This window comes from Chaetodon auriga, chromosome 24 (genome assembly GCF_051107435.1).
Source record: "Chaetodon auriga isolate fChaAug3 chromosome 24, fChaAug3.hap1, whole genome shotgun sequence".
NCBI classification, from domain to species: domain Eukaryota; kingdom Metazoa; phylum Chordata; class Actinopteri; order Chaetodontiformes; family Chaetodontidae; genus Chaetodon; species Chaetodon auriga.
Window position 1 is genome coordinate 11,458,571 of NC_135097.1, and position 19,279 is coordinate 11,477,849.

At 44.3% G+C, this 19,279-nt stretch overlaps 2 protein-coding genes across 2 annotated transcripts in view; one reads left to right on the plus strand and one right to left on the minus strand.

Moving 5' to 3' along the window:
- LOC143316916 (pyruvate carboxylase, mitochondrial-like) overlaps positions 1-19,279 on the plus strand; it is a 252,944-nt gene that overhangs the window by 129,906 nt on the left and 103,759 nt on the right. The gene's annotated exons all lie outside the window — the stretch shown is intronic.
- The window catches only part of LOC143316725 (leucine-rich repeat and fibronectin type-III domain-containing protein 4), a 38,106-nt gene continuing 31,420 nt past the window's right edge, over positions 12,594-19,279 (minus strand). Inside the window, exon 8 of the mRNA XM_076724340.1 lies at positions 12,594-14,468. Within this exon, the coding sequence (XP_076580455.1) occupies positions 13,127-14,468 (1,342 nt within the window). The 3' untranslated portion in view covers positions 12,594-13,126. The remainder of the gene's footprint in view (positions 14,469-19,279) is intronic.

A 19,279-nucleotide genomic window follows, 5' to 3' on the forward strand; every position in this document is an offset into this window, starting at 1 on the left:
ATATTACTTGCATCAATTGCTGTGCTGCACACAGGAAACCATGCCGCAGTATTATGAATATCATGACCTTCAGCTCATGTTCATTAAATGCAATTTCTTCCTGAATATCAACACCACACCTTTTGCAACCATAACAGTCCGATGACTTTCATTTGCTGCCATTCAAATCCTCTAAGTTTGACGTTTCTCAGCAAACATGGGGCTTTTCTTGTGAAGATGTCCTGATGTAGGATGATAACAGGTGAGATAGCGGACCATATTCTGGCTTTGTTCATTGCTCAAGGGTGCAGCTTTTGTGTTTGGCACACATTTTAAAGTTGGCACATAGCAATAATTTCACCCCGCATCCCCGCGCTGACACATGCTAATGCCCAGGAGAGTGATTCAGAGACGGACCACACAGACAAAGCAGCGAGTGTGGCCTGCAAAGTTTCCGAGGCGGCGAGATATTATAGACACGCTTGAAGTTCCTCAGTACAAATTTTCTCTTTTTGTTCGTTCCTTTGAGGCTCTTTAAGGGGAAAATTATGTTCAGTCAGGACTTCTAAGACTACAATGAGCGTCCCAGCATAGTGGTGGACTGTGTAATGAAATTGGTCAAGCGGTGATATTTGGGTGGTGTGCAGCGCTGTGTTGGCGATACTGTTGGGGTGTGTTCTATTTAAAATACACATGAACTACCATAATGGTGACTGTGCGCATGCAGATAAAAGCCTGCACAATTAAAGCGTCACCCTGCTGTTTTTCGTCGCTCTTCCTGCTCTCTGTTTATTGTTCTGTCATTCACTGGCTTTTTCTTTCAGCTGCGTTCTGCAGGTGTTATTTATTTTGGTTTTGTTCTTTTAATTCTTCTTTCAACTTCTACATCTCAGCATTATTCTGTCCCTTGATTGCTCTTCATTCTTGTTATTAAATGTACAAATTAGAATGCTTTTTTTCTGTATTTGTGTTGTGTTGTTTTTTTAGAATTCCTCTATTTATGTCTGATTTCTTTTGTGAAGCTCTTTGTGACATTCTGCTCCTGAAAGGTGCTCTAAAAATCTTGTTTACTTACTTTAACCACCAAGTTTTGCCCAAGTGTGCTTGTGCATGAGCGTGGTTGAGCTTGACTGACCTTTCACTGCTTCATAAGTGGCCAACATCATGCATGTTGCACCTCTTGATTTGTATTTCACCATGCGTCCATATATCTGTGTGTGCTTGTGTACACCTCCTGAGCAGCCATTTGTGTAGTTAGAAGATTCAGTAATATTCAGACTCAATGATGTCAGTGTTCAGATCCAGCAGGACCAAACTCGGAGTACACTGAAGGGACGGGGTCAGCGGGTTTGTGGGCGTATAGCAGCGCTCGCAGGGTGAAGTGTGTGTGGACCTTGTTGCTGTCCTTTGTAGTACGAAACACCCTGAAGGTGCTTAATGACCCGCAGTTCACTGCAGTTTGCGGATTGCACTATTAATTATGAGATTACAAGCAGTAAACCCGCGAGCGAGTGACATGGGTTGCATCTCGCTGTTTTTACTTTTCAGTGAAACACTCACGCTTTGCTGACAAATGCAACTTGACTGAAGTGTGTGTAGGTGGCAAAGGCAGTGTTGCTGCCTTTTTATGACGATGGAGAGCAACCGGGGTGGCATTAATCTTGAGGTTCCTTTGTTGTTCCTTAGGTAGCGCAAACACCGCTTTGTTCGAGGGTTTGATTCCCTCTGGTGTCACCCATTTGAAATCTGAGCCTTTGAGATGTTTCGGGTAAATATCCACCAACTGTTTGGTGCTAAAGTTAAAAATAAAATCCCTAACAAGCGAAGTCTTTGCTCTTCAAAAAGTGCGAGCTTCCTTCACCAGAGGCGAGGCACCGTGGTGTCGATTGGAAGAAGCCGTGACATCTGTGAAGTGATGGTACACAATACGACGCTGATTAAATCTCACCTCTGTTGAACCTCGCATACATTTTAGAGACTAATCCGTTATTGTTCGTTTAGGTGACTGACCTTAAGTCTGAGAGCTTGTAATTATGTTGGGGTCTTTATCACATTTGAGTCTGTTGGTAATGAGAATGCATAAGATCGCAGCAAAATGACTTCATGATTCATTATTTCTTTGCTCCGTGACTTGCGCCGAGTCATCACTGACAAATTGTTGTTAGCAGCTGCTGCCGTTTACTCCCAAATAAAACCAGCCATCTGAAAATTGTTTTAGAAAGACTTTGGTGTGCGCTCAAATAGTGATCAATGACTTGTTAGATTTCAGTCTATCAGGAGGAGGAAGTGCAGCATCAAACAGTTTTGTCTTCCTCTCTGTTTTATTGTAATTTTTTTTTGTAGCTGCAGAAGCTTAAAGCCAATATTTGGTATATGTTTTTCTTCAATGACAGCAGGAGACCTCATTGTTTTTTTTTGTTTTTTTGTTTTTTTTAATGCTTGAAGGACAAACCAAAAAAGTTCCAAGTTGCATAGTAATTTTCCTCCCATTGCAAACTGTTTTATTTCAGCAAGTGGTGTATTTCTTTGAAAGGAGTGCTATGAGCTGTGCCGAGCTATGTGCCAAGGTCTGACATCTCTGTATGCAGTTAAACTCTGAATTTTTCATGGAAATAATACATCTTCCCCACTATCTTTGAGCTGATGCTGGCAAGCAATGGGACATTGTTAAAGCTTCACTGTTCCCCTTGTAGTCTCAGTGCTGCGGATGTTTGACAGCGCTTTGATCTTCAACAACCACAAGCTAAGCTTCGGCTTAAGATGCAACAGATGACAATAAGCAACCCACATAGCTGCAGATATTGTATATACAGCCCTCAGCTGGAGAGATGTGAATGACAGCCTATTGTGTCAGCCGATAAGACCCCAAAAGATATTTTCACTTTTTTTTTTTCTTTTGAAGCGAAGGGTTATGACAAAAATGCATTTGCTTTTTATGACAAGTTTTCCCCAAACATCTGCAAAGTTGCTTTACTGCAGTGTCTGTTTTTATAGTTTGTTTGCCAGACTACAACCCAGACGTCTTGCACTATTAATTGAATCAATTACAGCGTCTGCCTGCAGATTCAAATAACAGTTGGGCTTTATTTTAGATCTATTTACTCATTGGTTTTTGCACCAAAGAGCAACATACCTTATGGGATCTTTCCCTTCATTTGGCTAGAATAGTCATGTGCTGTACACATCCACAAAACCTCATTGTCTGTTCCCAACCAAACCAGACTTTCAACACAGCGAAGAAAAGCATGGCACATTTAGCAGCGCTGAGGAAAACAATACACCAAGGTCTGAAATATCCACCAGCAGCAAAACACTCTGAATATTTCATAGTAATAATGTCCCGCAGTATTTGGCCTTTAGGCATTGTTAAATAAAGAGCAAGGTTACATTTCTTACTGGACGGTGCTGTCAACTGAACAGCTAAAGGACCAGTGTTAGAAATAGTCAATGTCGACACTGGATGTCTGGGTGGGCCGCAGGTGCAATCCCAAACTGAAGTTGTGGATCATATTTGCTGTTACATTTGCAGCTGAATGATAGAGTATGACAGTATCGTAGCATTGAGAGATTTATTGAAACATTTGTATGGCTGTTAGTATGACTAATTGGGCGTAGGTATTTGGGAAATTTACATACAACTCTCCTAGGTTTTTCGTGTTGTTAAATTGTGTTCATTCAGAGATGGGGTTGGATTTGTGGGGTAGTAGCCTCCCTAATTGAACGCCCACAAAAGGCAAATGTAAGCTACTTGTATAGAATTCTATTTATTAGCAGAGCTTAGAGTGAGCACGCATGTTTGTAGAAGTAATTTAACAAGCAATGTTAAATGGATAAGCCTTTTTATGGAAATCGTATTAGAGACAAACAGTGGAAATGCAGAGGGTCTAAAAATTCCATCAGTTCATTACAGTTTCTCCTCTTTCGCTCTCTTTTCTCACTCCCTTTTCTTGTCTTCCCCTGTTACTTGCTCTCTAGAAAATAACCAGAAAGCCTGAAAGATGACACCCCACTGTATCTATCTCTGTCTCTCACACACCTTGCACACACACACGCACACACACACACACACACACACACACACACACACACACACACACCATCTCCATTCAGTCACCCTCTCAGAAAAGAAGCCAGGGAACGTCACAAGATGAGAAGAATTACAAAATTTCACTCCCTGCTTCTGATCAGGAGTCTGAAGGGAGCCCGCAGGGATGATGAGTCGGAGGAGTAGGTGGTAGCATCGCCACATGGAGGGAAGGAAGAGAGAGTGAGGAGTGAAAAATGATTAGGGCAGGAAGTTCCCGTTTCATTCCTTGTTCAGGGGGAAAAGTGAAGAAATGATGGACAGTGGGTGGGATGCTCAGAGAGGTAATGATGAACAGGAGAGGCCCTGCGGTGAAGTTAGAAAAAGGAGGGAAAGGGCAAAATCACATTCAGGACAAAATATGAGGAAGGAAGAGATGTCAGGAATAAAATAAGTCAGGCGAAATAAAGTGGGAGCATGCTGAAAGGAAACAGGAAGGATAAAAGAAACATGAGTGATGGAGAGGTGGAGGGGTGAGCAGAGAAGACATCGCAGAGAAGGGAATGAAGCTCGCTCAAGCTTTTTAAGAAGGCTGTCAGTGAAGCGATGTGCTCCCCCAGTTGCAGCAGGAGACACGAGTTAAACGAGGAAAGTTGGCAGAGGTGAAAGAGATTGAGGGAGTGAGAGGAAACCACCCCCAAACAATCATGGGACCATCAGGAGCGAGCGGTGAAAGAGCGAAATGAGAAGTGGCACAGAAATTGGAACAACTGCGATACGGACGGAGCGACCAAGAGGGCCCGAGTGTCACAGGATGAGGAGGCCTGACAAGAAGCTCGCAAGAGAGTGGAACTGACTAATTATGGAAGGAAAGGACAAAAAAACAACAACCTGCGTTTAGTTCATGAATATTTTGCTCGTGTTATACTGATGCAAACCTTGATCTTAAATTGAACTCACATTCAAGGAAATTTGTCTGCATCAAGTGCCTGAACGGCTCTGAACTAGAAGTGACTGTGGCAAACAGCGATAATGATGGCATTAAGAGCTCTTTGAATCCATAATTGCACACACTGACGTTCAGTATTGACCTACCAGCAGTGGATCACATCTTAAAACTCCAGCAGTATGGGAATCAAGGTTAGGATGGCAAAGTGTGCCAAAAACCACCCTTTAATTAAAGCGGGCACCATTTAATATGAAGCACTTTATTACACTTTGTGGCCTGTATTTTGGCACAAATGTTAAAGGTACACTTGTTTATTCCAAGTGGAAAAGCTCTAATAAAGCCAAGACAAACAGCAGAAATTGCTAATTTCATTTGTGTGTTTCTGCTGTAAATAGCTGTTTTCTTGTGATAAGATGATACTATAACTTGAATTTGTGTGTGTCGGTTTGGTGAATTAGTGATTTAATGAGGCCCAAAGCTTTGTGACCACTTAATTCACTCGAACAAATGCAAGCCATATACCTTTAATGTTAGACCACTTCACAACTCCCCCTGAGCCCGTCCACTCAGCTGTGTGAAAAGCAGATCTCAGCTCAGCTGGTTAAACGTTCACCGACTCTGCCGTGGTCAGCTGTGCCAGTTCTTGTGCAGCTCAGTAGCTAGCTTACAAGGGTAAGGTGACACTAATACACGCCAGAGGGCTCCTGTTCCTGCTGGGATAGAAAAGCGGTCGTAACGGTGCAGGGCACGCAGGATAAAAGCATCCAGCAAAAGAATAGATAGAAGGAGAAGATAAGGAAGGAGTGTAGGGAAAGGTGAGGTGGTAGAAAGGAAGACAAGTGAACATTGCTTCTCAATAAAATGTTCCGACTTAGCAGCTGAATAGGGAGACGGAGGACAATATGCGTGCCGAGGGCCGAGGTGAAGGAGAGAGCTGCAGAACCAAAGAGATCTTATTGTTTTTCAGGAAGTAGCAGAAGAAAGATTTTCGCATCAAAATCGGGACTTTGAATGCTTTTTGAAGTTTTCTAATCTCGGAGAAAATTGAAGCACCGCCTCACATTTACCACCGCATTCATGCGCTCGTGTACACGGTCAAGCCAAATAACTGCGACCAGCAAAGGAACGAAAAGAATGAAATGGAGAGGGACAAGGACAGAGGTGCAGAGATGAAATGCCAAAATATATTTGGGTGAAATGCTAAAGGTGGAGAGAGGAATATTAAAATGCGTGAGGAGGCAGGTGAGGGCGGCACTGATGTGGCGGCCAAAAGTGACCGTGAGAGACGTTTCAAAACTGTAGAGAAAAAAAAGGGAAATGAGGGAGGAAATGAATCAAGGCTTAAGAGAGGAAGGTTAATATTCTTGAAGGGATGATGGCACAGAGAGGCAAAAGAATATTTTCTTACAGTCAGGAGAGCAGAACAAAATTAGTGAAAGACAAGCCAGAGCGAACTGGCAAAGTGATGAGCGGCGCGAGCAAAGGCGCGCGAGAGTGCAGGCAGGTCAGAGAGAAGTGGAGATTAGGAGCGAACGCAGCGAACAAAGAGCTGAATGAGGAGGCAGTGGAGGTGAAGGAGAGAGCAAATTAGATAGAGGGCTAAATTAAAGATTGTGGAGAGACAGTGAGAGGAACCCATGCATGAAGGTAAAGCCTTGCAGGAGGCTCAGAGTCCTCTATCGTTTCATTCTCCCCTTTGAACGGTGCCTCTTCTGCTTTGTCCTCCATCTGTGCATCCTCCATCATCTCTCTGTCTCTGCCATCTTTTGCCATATCTGTTCCCTTTTAAAGGCGCTCTGTGTAGCATGTCATCACATAAGCTCCTACCTTGAGTAATTAAATGCACCGTAACTGAGAGCGTTGGTGTCTGTGACTGCTCGTACCCTAATTTGAAGGTATCAGTTTTGCACAAATTGCACACTTGCTCCCTGTCCTGTATCTGTCAGCGGCTCTGGTACTCCAAAAAAAAAAGTGTAGATAAAGAAAAGAAGCTTGTTCTTTGTATTGTGTATTTAGATAATGCCAATAATTATTTTCCTCCCCTCTTCTGCTGCAGTGCTCCAGCTCTCCTCTTCACTTCCTCCATCGATCTCCTCTCTTTGCTCCTCTACATCCAATCAATCTTTTTATCTCTTGTCTGCTGTCTCTCCACTTCTATCTCCTCATCTTTCAATCCTCTTTCCTGACTCTCTCTGCGTCTCTCTCATCCTCTCCATGCCATGCGGAGTTGCTGAGGAGTTGCATGAAATGCCGCCGTGTTGGGTTCAAGAGTTACTGACAGCATATGATGAAGTGCTGTGACGTGACTTTTGCGGGTCTCAACCGTGCAGGTGACAGGCTCTGGATGCTTTGAATTAGTAGATTAATTTCCCTTTGAGTTCCAGGTATTATCTCCCACATTGACATAATACATGCTCAATATGAGCATTATGTAGTCATCAGCCTTCATCATTAGCTCTCCTGACAATCTGTCGTCATCATTCAAGCCTCATTTCCCCCGAGCCTTGTTAACCATAATTGCATACAAAAAATAATAATAATAATGAAACACTAGACAGACAGTGATTAGTGTCTGGGTGGTCATGGATTCCATACATTGAATGTTCAAGATAGGTGTTTAATTTGAAGTGTCAAAATGGCACTACATTACCGTCATCATTTTGAATATTCAACAATAGAGGTGCATGATGGCTCATTAGCTCATACAGGGGGGCTGCGAGGAACAGCGTAGTTAAAAATGGCATGTGAGCACGCAGGCGAAGTCGAAGCTTTCCCGCCATGTTCCTGAATTTCAAAGTGACAGAATAAAATGGCACGGATGTGCGGCGCACTCATGCAGACGACATCTTCAGAGGCTAAGAGTCAAGGATCACACCTGAACTTCGAGGTGAAGGAAATTCATTTTCGCTCACGCTTATTTTCAGCCGCTCGGCGAAACGGTTCTTTTGTTTTAAAGCCGATCTGTTACTGTGAATTTAACAATAGCTATCTCACTCCGTCACACCTCATTTTCACTAAATCTTACTGACAGTTTCAGTTGAAGTGACCAGTTAGATGTGAAGCACCATGTGACTCCTACTGCCGCTTGACCTTCAGAGACCGTTTGTTTGTGACCATCTCCAATAAGTCAGTGATGATTTTAAGACATTATCATGCTCTACTCTTTGCTTTCTTTGATGCAAATCGTCCACATGTTCAAAAACATACAAGTGTTATTTACTTCCGTATGCTTGTGGAACGTGAGAGCGTTCAACACCAGAGCACGAACTGCATCGTCTTCGTGACGCTGTGGTGTGTGTGCCTGTTAATGGCTGTCTGATTCTCGCTGTGACATCGTTACCACAGTCTCTCTTCTCATTGTGTCCCTGTAAGTTACAATGTCTGCACTTATTAAATCAGTTTTGTGCCTCGGCCCACTTATAGAAAGTTGAGTCATGTTTCAAAGGAACGCTGGGATTATCTCTTCGAGCCGAGGCCTATTCAGCTCTTTTTTTTTGTGTCTGGTGCACTGCTTCAAGGACCAAAACAGTTCAACTAATGATTTCAGACTAGTGTCCATGCAGCTGGTCAGACTGATCTCTACTCTGCCGCTGTCACAGCGCAGCCCAGCGTGTTGCAGAACTGGTCTGACTGGTTTCTAGTACAGGAGGCGCTGAGTCCTGATGCATCCTGAGTCAGCAGTTACTCAGCATACAGCAGGGAAACGCATCATACCTTGATCATAACTGCAAATGTCAGAGGAAGTTTGGCTACAGGCAGGCATGGCCGTTCAAGACACACACACACACACGTCACATGAGCACGCAGAAACACCCAAACACCACTGCCACAAGGTTATCCTGTAGTGCATATAAATGCACATTTGTGTAGGCATGTGTTAAAAGGTGAAACTGTGTGGACGTGTGTGTCTGCACATTACTCAGCATTTTTTTAATTAGTCAAATTGGGCCAAGCTTTTGCCTTTGGCAAAGAAAGCAGAGGGAGGGGTGGGGTTTTGTGCTGTGTTGTTCTTGCCCGTCACACATAGGCGCACACACACACACACACACACACACACACACACACACACACACACACACACACACACACACACATACACACACACACACACATATTCACACACACATTGACTCAAAGGTGACTAGCAAAGACTCAGTGCTGCTTTTAATGTGGCCACTTATGAGTTTAAAATCAAATTGCCCTCTAACCTGATGTCCAGACACACACACACACACACACACACACACACACACCTTCTCTCCCTCTTTATTTCCTCTGATATCAGTGTTGATGGAATCAATTAGTCCACCACTCAGGCAGCGTCTGATGTCTAAAGTGCCAGAGGGAAGACAACATATTAGCCCTTTTCACGTGACACACACACACACACACACACACACACACACACACACCAGTTACCCAGTCTCATTTGATTCTTTTGTGGTTAATGGATCTTTTAAGTACACCACACACGCTCGTTCGGCAATGAATGTAATGAATATGATATATAAGGCTCGCACACAAACACACACACTGAAAGCTAAACATGGTGACCTCCCCCTCCTCCCTCTCACTATCATCATTGTCCATCTGTAGGCGTGTTAGCATTCTCACCCCCTCCCCTCACACTCTCTGCATCTTTCACATGCTCCATCTTGGGCGTCTGCAACGTTCTTGATGGAAAATGAAAGCATGTACAAGGAGAGGTGGATGAGGGGTGGAAAAATAAACTTTTTTTCACCCCTTTCCATCTGTCTGCCTTTCTGCGTCTCTGTTCACAGATGTGAGGCTTTATTTTCCATAAGCACTACTTTTCAAAATCTAATTAGTCTATACTGTGAAAGCATTGCCGCCGCTGATCCAACTGAGAATCAACAACCCAGTTTGCAGCGCCGTGCAGCATCACTGCTTTGGTTCCTGGCTCACAGATGCCTTCCTGTGGGGATACTCTGGGTGCATCCACTGGGATGAGAACCAGACACAAAGCCAGAACATGCTAGTGGGATTACATTTCCCATCTAGCACGGGAATCCTGTGGGATCCTCCGGCAGGAGCTCGATGATGTGGCTTGGGAGAAGGTGGCCTTGACGACACTCTCACCTGCTGCCACCGTGACCCTGGTAAAGAACACGGATAAATGAAAGGATGTTTTGGATTGCTCGTTCATGCTACCTTTGTCCTGTGCTCATCTGTGTACGTTCAGTTGCAGATGCTGCCAGCTCACATCTTCTCTTTTCTGCTAAATTAGTGTTGAACTTGGTTGCAGGTAGCAGTGAGAAGGTCTTGTGATGTTTCACATTAGACTGAAACCAGCAGATGGTTGATAACAACAAAGCGTCAGAATCATGATCCTTCAGTCTGACAGCTTTTAGTTCTTCCCTGTTTATCACTTCAGCTCCTTCCCATTTTGTGTGTCATATCAAATCTGTTCTGTTAAGTCTTTTGTTTACTCATATCTTTTTGGTCTTTTTTAAGTGCATTTCCATCTGGTCCTGGAACTATTGATCCACCTCCTTTCCTCAGTTTGCTTGTCTTTTATGCACAGTTTTCTCACCCCAGCTTCCCTCTGTCTTCTCTGCTGTTTTTAATTACCTCATGAAGGGTTGCCTTCACCCTTACCTCCTAATCAACTTGACTGACTGGCAAGTAAACAACTTCATTTTGCAGAACGAGCTTCTTTGACTCACAAGTTTGCCTTGAGCTCCAAACATTTTCATCAAGACTGAGTCATCCTCACATTTCTCTCCAAATTCAAATTATATATCCTTATATTATATATCACATATCCTGTGTTGTCTCCATCTGTATCAGTCGTATTCCCCAAATTACAAATATTGCTGATTTAAATCTTAATCGTCTGAGACTCTGGTTAATGCACTCGGTGTACAGCTGTGAGTTCTTGTCTCACATACATTATGTCCCTTTATGCAAAGCACATGTCAAGCACATCTGCGAACACATCTGGAAACACACATATGCACACAGACATGACGCACGACTCACTTCCGTGTGTTAATGAGTTTGTCTCCGTTCATACATGTAATTTTTATTATTTATATCAAGTCCAGAGAACAATACTGACTTTGGCAAAATGAAATAAAAACAGAAAGGAAACAACAGTAATTGTGAAAAGTCATGAATGTAATTGGCTCTGTTTTATAGGCATCTGTTTGCGTGTGTTTGTCTTTGGGGTGTGTGTGCTTGCCAGTTGGTGTCTTTTTCGATACTGTTTTGAACCTTATTTTTCTGCCTAGTTATTATCAACGTTTTTCTGTTCTAATCAGATGATTCTTTGTCTAAAACAAAAAATCACACATTTTATATTTTGTATTTGATCCTAGCCTCATTCCCCAGAAAACCTTGAAAAACAGAAACACATGGTGCGACAAGTAACATCATTTTATATATATATATATATATATACTATATATATGTACTTTCAAGTTTTCTCTTTTCGTTTTTTTTTCTCTTTGATAGACGTTTTTAAGAGTCTCTGTGGTCTGTGCCAGTGGATCAGTCATTTAACAAAGTCTTCCAGTGAAGAGTTTATATCGTCAGTGGCTCCCGTAGTGGTTCTGTCATTTTTTTTTTTATAACTGCTTCCTTTCTGAAAACATTCACTGTTTGGATTAAAACTGAATCTGCGTGGCACAAAGTCTGAAGTCACGAAAAATCAATCCCTGCTCATCGGTTATCGCTTTCTGACCATGGAAATGGTGATTTATTCTGGTTTTAGTGAAAACTTCTCGCTCTTGCTTCGCTCTGGGTGGACTTTAACACCACCGCTAATCTGGAATTTTGAGATTTATTCTGTTTACAGCATGTCCAGAAAGCGCTAAACCTTATGAAACACAAAGGAGTCTGGTTGTCTGAATTGCCCCTCACAAACATTCATGTGCGCACACAAACACACACAGGCTGACACACACACACACACACACATCCTGTCCCTGATCCGTCACTGCATGCACACTTATGCATCCATTAGCATTATTCATTTGTTTGGTCCATTATCATCCCACATCCAATACAATCTTTCAGAAATGCGCAGGCGCACATGTTCCATCATAAACCTCTGTCTCCTCCATTTTGTAATCCATATCGACTCCATTGTAATCCCAATGTCTGTCTTTTAATAATGTCTGTGCTCCACTCGCTCTTTCCAGCTCATATCGATCGATCATGTCCAATGCAGCCGGCTCTGTATTTATGCTCCCATAATCCGCAGTCAGACCAAGCCAAAATCATTGTCCAGCCACAGAGGGCACATAAAAGTCACATTCATTGTGTTTTGGAAAGAAGTTTCAAAATGGCCGTCAGTGTTAGAGTCAAAAAGCATGATAACAAAGCAGGGGTATGCCATCCGAATCTTTGCTTCTGTATTGTTTTTGTCGGAGAAGAATTACCAGTTGTGCTTTTTGATCCAGTGTAAACCCTTGCGTTGTGGTGGGGGCCCAGGCCCTGGAGGGTTGAAGTGTTAGCAAGAGTCCCGTTCTATCAGTGTATGGGCTTTACTGAGATCCACACTGAGCTCATGCCATCTCGGGCTGTGCTATATATCTGTGTTCTGTTGCTCTATTGATGTTCTCCTGTTTGATTAAGTCTCTCCCTCCGTGACTATATATATCACTCACTTTGTTCGTACAACTGTCACTCTGTTTGTCTTGATTTTTCTGAGTTTTGTTTTTGTGCTCCTACTTTCTTTTCTATCTTGTATCAGTCACTTTTTTACTGATGCAGCTTGAGCTCAGCCTTGAGTATTTAAAGACCACTTTAAAACTGTCACCCGTTATGTTCCTCCCACTCTGCCGGTTCTCGCCTCGCATCTCTCTCCCCACTTATTTTTCCACCCTCATTCCTCAGGTCAGCAATAAAGAGCCTCTTAAAAATCTTCACCTCACTTCCAGGTACCCTCTTCTCCCTCTTCTCCATTTTTCTTGACTTCTCCCAAGGAGCTGCACAAGTGAGACTCAAGTCAATTTTACTCCTCTCCGTTCCTCTGAACTCACAACCTTTGCTTTCCTCATCTGCAATCACTTCATCTTCCCTTTCCTGCACCCTCAATTTTTCCCCTGACTCCACCTCTTTGCACTCCTCAAATCAAGATCCCATTCAAACCGTCCTCTCACAGAACCCTTTATCCGTCTTTTTTTTTTATTCCGTTCCACTTCCTCCTACACAACGCTTTCCTCCAATTCTTCGGCACTCCTTCCCTCCTTCCCCTTTTCCTTCCCCTTGTCTTTTACACTGCTTGCTTTCCCAGTAGCGATCCCAGTGTTGGAGTTGGAGTTGGTGGTGTTGTAAGCGTGGATGTACCCCCGTTGGAACTCGCAGTGCGCCCCGAAGCCCCCGGCATTTTCTGCTTCGTCGCTGTTCGTCGAGGATGTTGTGCTCGTCGTCGAGGCGCACTGCACCAGCATTCCATGAAGTGACTGGCTCCGCCTCGTCCAGATGACGCTCAGCCGCTTGGCATAACTGACGGCGCCATAGCGCTTGGCAACAGTCGCTGCAGCATCAGTTGCTAGGGCAACAGAGGAGCCCATGTCCAGCGAGTGACGCCGTTTGCTAATGGTCCCGCGAGCAGGGCTTAGAGGGCATACAGGTCTCTGATAAGCCTGTGAGGAGTTCCATTTGTCTCTGCCTTGCGCAGTGACTCTCCAGTCCAACATCTCTGAGTCTCTCAGGGGTGCAGCTAGAGAGAAACTGGCACGATTGGTCAGTTCTCGCTCCAGACGGGGTTTTGGGTGGTCCCTGGAGTGTGACTGACGGGGCAGGGTGGATGGAGGGGAAGGGGAGTAGTAGAGGGGAGTTCTGTCACTGTCAAGGCTGTATGGCGGCGCCTTCTCTAGCTTCCTTTGCCTCACCACCAATGCCATCTCACTTCCTGCCCCTGTCGTCGTCGAAACCACTCCCCCAGCTGAAAGAAACTGCTCCAGGTTGACTTTAGGCTTTGGCCTGGGCTTTGGAGGGAGTTTTGGGGGCAGAGAAGAAGCAGAATCAGCCGCTTCCTTCTCCTTTTCCTTGTCCTTGTCCTTTTCCTTGTCCCTGTCCCCTCCTCTCTTGGAAGGCAGACCGTTGGGCAGAACCACCATCATCATGTCTCCAGAACCATTTGATTGGTAGCACCCGCTACTGTTTCCCCCTTTGTCCCCGCTCCCTACACCTCCACTCAGACAGCAGGCCCCGCCTCCTGCCTCAGTGTTACTGTTGTGACATATTATGTGGTCGCCATGATTGCAAACACGGTGGCGAACCATGAGCGCCACAGTGAACACGAGCAGGGTGACGACAACCACACCACCAACCAATATGGTGAGCGTCCCGCCTAGGAAGTGGGCCTGGAGAGAGCGGCATGCTGGGTAAACATCCTTGGTGGAGAACGTGGCGCAGCCCAGGACCTTTGTTGCTGCTAGTGATGTGATTGTGTCATCAAAAATGGCCAGCACACACAGGTTATAGTCCACACCGGAAACCAAGTTCTTCAACAGGAAACGGTCACTGGTCGATGGCAGAATTCTAAAGAGGCACAAAAGAAAAAAAATCCGAGGTCAGTTAGCATGCCGTGCACAGGATGTGTAGTGAAAAGTAAAATATCTGCAGTAACTTGAAGCCTAGCCTGAATATTCTGACTATTATGGAACCACGGAGAATGGGTTAAATATTAGAAAGAAGCAGAGGAAAGGAGGGGAGAAAGGATGGCGAGAAGAAGTGCAGGAGTGGATACTGCAGTAGGGGGAGCGAGGGGAAAATGAGGCTATTGATGGAGAGCACGCCCAGGGAACATGAAAAGAGAACTCTGTCTGCTCATTTGGAGTGCAGAGATGTGTGTGTGTGTGTGCGCGCGCACTCGTTCTTCAATCCCTGCGAGAAGCAAACGTCAAGCCATTTTGTGGGACCTCACATTCAAAAAAAGAGGCCATTTTAGGTTTAACGGTCAGGGCGAGGATTACAGTAAAGCTGGGACATTTCGTGGTGTTGATTAGAGTTGATAGGAAATGAATATGTCCATGCATTGGCACCACAAGTGAGGGTGTGTTTTTGTTGTATTTTGACTGCAGATGTGCGAGTGTATGTAATGGGTGAGTGCCTGCGTGGGATAATAGAGAGAAGTGCTTTGAATGTGTCCTTATTTTAAGTGTTGGAACAGTCGTTAGAGCGAACAAACAGAGGCGGGGTGAACGATGGAGACACAGAGGGAGGGGGAAAGCAGCGAGGAGAGGTGGTGATGAGAATGGAGGGGAACAGGATTTATGTAAGTTACGTGTGTGCTTGTCTCAGCCTGTGTTCATGTTTGTATTTCTGACATAGTAGATTGAAGAATCTGTGTATTTCTGTGTCGGTGGGTTTGTGAATGTGACACGCCAAGTTAAAGTATATGTGTGGGTGGGTGACTGTAGCACAGCTCAAGTGTGTGTCGCTGATGGGTATGACTTTGCCCTCTGCTGTCCAACCCTGTTGTGTGGGCAAGTGTTGGGTTGTGTATTTTTGTGCTCCCACCATGAATATTTTGTCAGTGATTTCTTTTTTTTGCTTGCCTGCATTCTGTTTGTACAAGCCCCTCTTTTTCTCTCCCTTTTCGCACTACATCAAAGGGCTTATTTGTATCGTCTACTGCTAACCGTTCCAGCTCCCTTCTGACTTGAGCTACATCCTATAAATGCCTTCTAGTGTGACTCAGACACCGGGGGAGCCACTGCAGGAGGCCACTAACCTTAGTCTGTTTTAAAGTGTGTTCAGAATGACGAGACCAAGGACGGCAACTCTTCAGCCTTAGTGTTTTTCGTCTTCTTCTTTTCATTTTGAATTGGGTGTAACGTAGTTAGTTAGGGAAGTTTAACAAATAAAATCAATCCAATCGCTGAAGAAATTATGCGATCAGGTGTCTTGAATAATGCAAAATTAGCTGGGAAACAACAGAAGGGGCCTGTTGAAGGTAAGCCGGGGCATACTCATGGATTTGGGTTACTGCTATGTAGAAATATTGATCACTGATTTCCGCCGCCTTATCAAGGCTTTCAAGTGAACAAAATTGAAATTTTCTGAGCAAACACTTCAAATATCAACTTTTCCACAGGTAATTTAGGATTAAAAGCGATTTTTCTGCAAAGAACAGCATGTTGCAAACTCAGTTACACCACCTTAGCAAATCTCCTGGAGTGATATGAATATCAAGCGCTGGCCCACAAATACCTGCAAACTCCTAAATTCCAGCAGAAGCTCAACATGATTTGATAAGGAATCACAAAGCACTGTGTGACTTTCCAAAACTGTATAATCCAAACACGGACGTAGGGCTTTCTCATTAAAATCAGCCTCATCCAGTGGTCATTAGGTTGCTATAGATTGCTTTCTAACACCGTCACAAATCCACCAATTGACTCATTCTCAGTACTAGAGTGACTCAGGGAACCAGGTGTGCTCCCCGAACTGTGCTGTGCTGTGCTGTACTGCATGGCCTACAACCTTTGAGCAACTAAAATGACTTAAATTGTGAAAGAAAATAGCAAATTAAAGGTTTTCGGTAAGCACTTTTTAATATTCCAACAGTAAAGAGTAAGGCAACATAAGAAGTTGACTGGACAATGAACCACACCAAGCGACTGTGAATCGCCCCTGTGAGGTCTACTGGTAAAGACAAGGGGGGGTTCAATCATATTTCCCACATGAAATATGCAAGAAGCACCGATGCCTGTGTTTCTGAATAAAAAGCCTTGGTCATATTATTGGCTTTATAAAACTCCCTGAGAAATATTACAGTGGCGTCGGTTCATCCAGGGCCTGTCTGTGTATAATTGATGGCAGAGTAGGAGAGATTTGACCATCACTGTGGGGAGTCGTGTACTCGGCCGAGGGACCGGTTCTCTGTAACAAAGGTTATATTTAAATGGCTTTTCTCTTACTTTGATTCACTGCCATGTCAACGTGTGCTGGATTCTTATGTCCCCCACCCCCTTTTCCCACGTCGCTCAGTGCCTCAGTTTGATTAATATTGCCTGTATACTGTTGCATGCTTTATTGGATTCAGTGCTGAGCAAGATCCTGTATTGGCAAAGTCTTATACAAGCAATACTTGTGCTGATTCCCTTTCTACTTCCTGATGTACGGCTGCGCTGTGAATTATACTGCACCAAATAAATGTGTGTAGATATGTGGATTAACATAAAACAAGTGACTGTGTTCTGCATTTGCCTTTTGTACGACAAACTGGGACACAGCATCAAGCGATTCACTTCCATTGTGTGACCATGACTCACCACATACTGTGCACACACCTTGAGTGAATCCTTGAATCATTTTTCTAATCCTGCCATTCAATACCTTTTCTTATATTCACTCTATCCTCCATCCTTCCCTCCAGCCTTCTTTTCAGCTCTTTTTCGATCTCGCCTCCCTCAGTCTATCCTGCTTATTCTTTTTCCATCCGTCCTTTATGAACAGATTTCTTTCTTTTTCGGTGATCAGTCCCTCGCTCTTATCTCTCCGTATCCTTTGCCCTTTTGAAATTGCTTTGAAATCATCCATCCTTTCTTTCCCTGCACTGAAATCTGCAGAGGTGCACACCTTTTTTTTTTTTTCTCTTTTCTCTCCATGTCCGACCTCTTTCTCTGCACCTTTTCCACTATTTGACTTAAATTTTTAGTTATGTTCATTCCCTCTGCACATCTCCTTTTTGTCTCTCTCTGTCTCTTTTACCACCCTGTACTTCCCCAGCCAATCAGATCTGCTCGCCGCAAATCCTTCTGCATTTCTCACCGGGCTCTATCTGACCTCCTAGCCTCTCTCCTCTTCACAGTCACTGTACTATGTCTCTATTAGCCACAGCTATAACCGTGTGCCATTATTTAGCATCCAAGGTCACTCCTCTCCTCTTCCAGCTGCCTCTGCTCCTCCCTTCTTCCCTCCTCTCTTCCTTTTTCCGTGCCACCTCTCCATTTGCCCTCATCTTATATTTCTCATCCCCCCCCCCCCCTCCCTATCTCCTGTGCCCCACCACCTCTCCCTCCCTTATGAGATCATGAATCACCTCTCTACTTGTTTTTGCCACGCTGGCAGAGAAAGAAATGGGAAAGCAAACTCACTAAAATATACATGGAAGACCCGGACGCATTCACAAATGCATGCATCTTTGATACTCTCAAACGCGATGCATTATGCATTATTAACCGTATTTACACGCCTGTTGTCATGTGCGCTTGCAAACGTGCAGCTCTGCGGCGGTGACGTACACACCATGGACACGTGAAATGATATCCACCAAAATTCTCAGAGAAACAATGTAGGTTCATGAATGTAAAGTGCAGCACACATGGCTCGATTGATTGAATTGGTTATGACGGAAGAGGCAGGGGCATTGCTCTTGTTACTATCCCTGTGTTTGCAGACACACTGGCATTGTGCTCTGTCACCCAACATGCCAAGTGTGTGTTTGTGTGTGTGTGTGTGTGTGTGTGTGTGTGTGTCTGCGCGTCTAATTATGGTTAAACCCTGCAAAGGCGCGCACATACACACAGATGCAGGGAGAAAGTGAAAGAGACAAGGGAGTGCTTTGTTCAAGCTGGTGACACAGAAACGAGTAATTATCAGTACCCGAGAGAGGGGGGGTGGTGGGCGGGGGGGAATAAGAGAGTGATAGAATCCTGTCTTCCCCTTCTCTCATTGCCTCATTTCGTCCTCGTTTTTCTCTCTATCTGCATTGCCAAATCTGGTGGTCTGACACCAGACAAGATTGGACACAGAGAGCAAGAGAGACAGAGAGAGAAAAAGCAAGACGAGGAGGAACAACAAAGCAATTATCTCCTCCTCTGGCTGACATCTATACTGCCCCCCCCCCCCCCCATGTCATGTTTTTTGTTCGCTTACCCTTTCCTCCATTTTTGGACTTGATTCGTTGGACTGTTTACTGTCTTGTTGGCTGTCTCCCTCAATTTTGTCTGATCTCTTCCTCTGTTTTCCTTGATCTGTCTCTCTGTCACTCTTTTTTTTCTTTCTTTTTTTTTTTTTTTTTTTTTACCCCTCCCCTCTGGATTTTGTTTCATCCCTCCTTCTGTCTTTTCACTTTCCTTAATCTATCCTTCTCACTCGGCTCTCCCTCATTTGGCCTGATTTTTCCCGCGCCGCCTGATTCAGTTGCTTTCTCTCTCATTTCCGCTCCTTTTTACGTGACCTCCTTCTTCTCCACAATCCCCCAGCATTTGTCTTTCGCCATTATTTCTCCATCGTTTCTCTTCATTGAATTGTAACCACATGATAGAGCATGGTGTGAATCTCACTGCCCGTCCCTCTCACCTCCCTCCCTCCCTCCCTCTCCTCTGTCTGACCCTATAGTA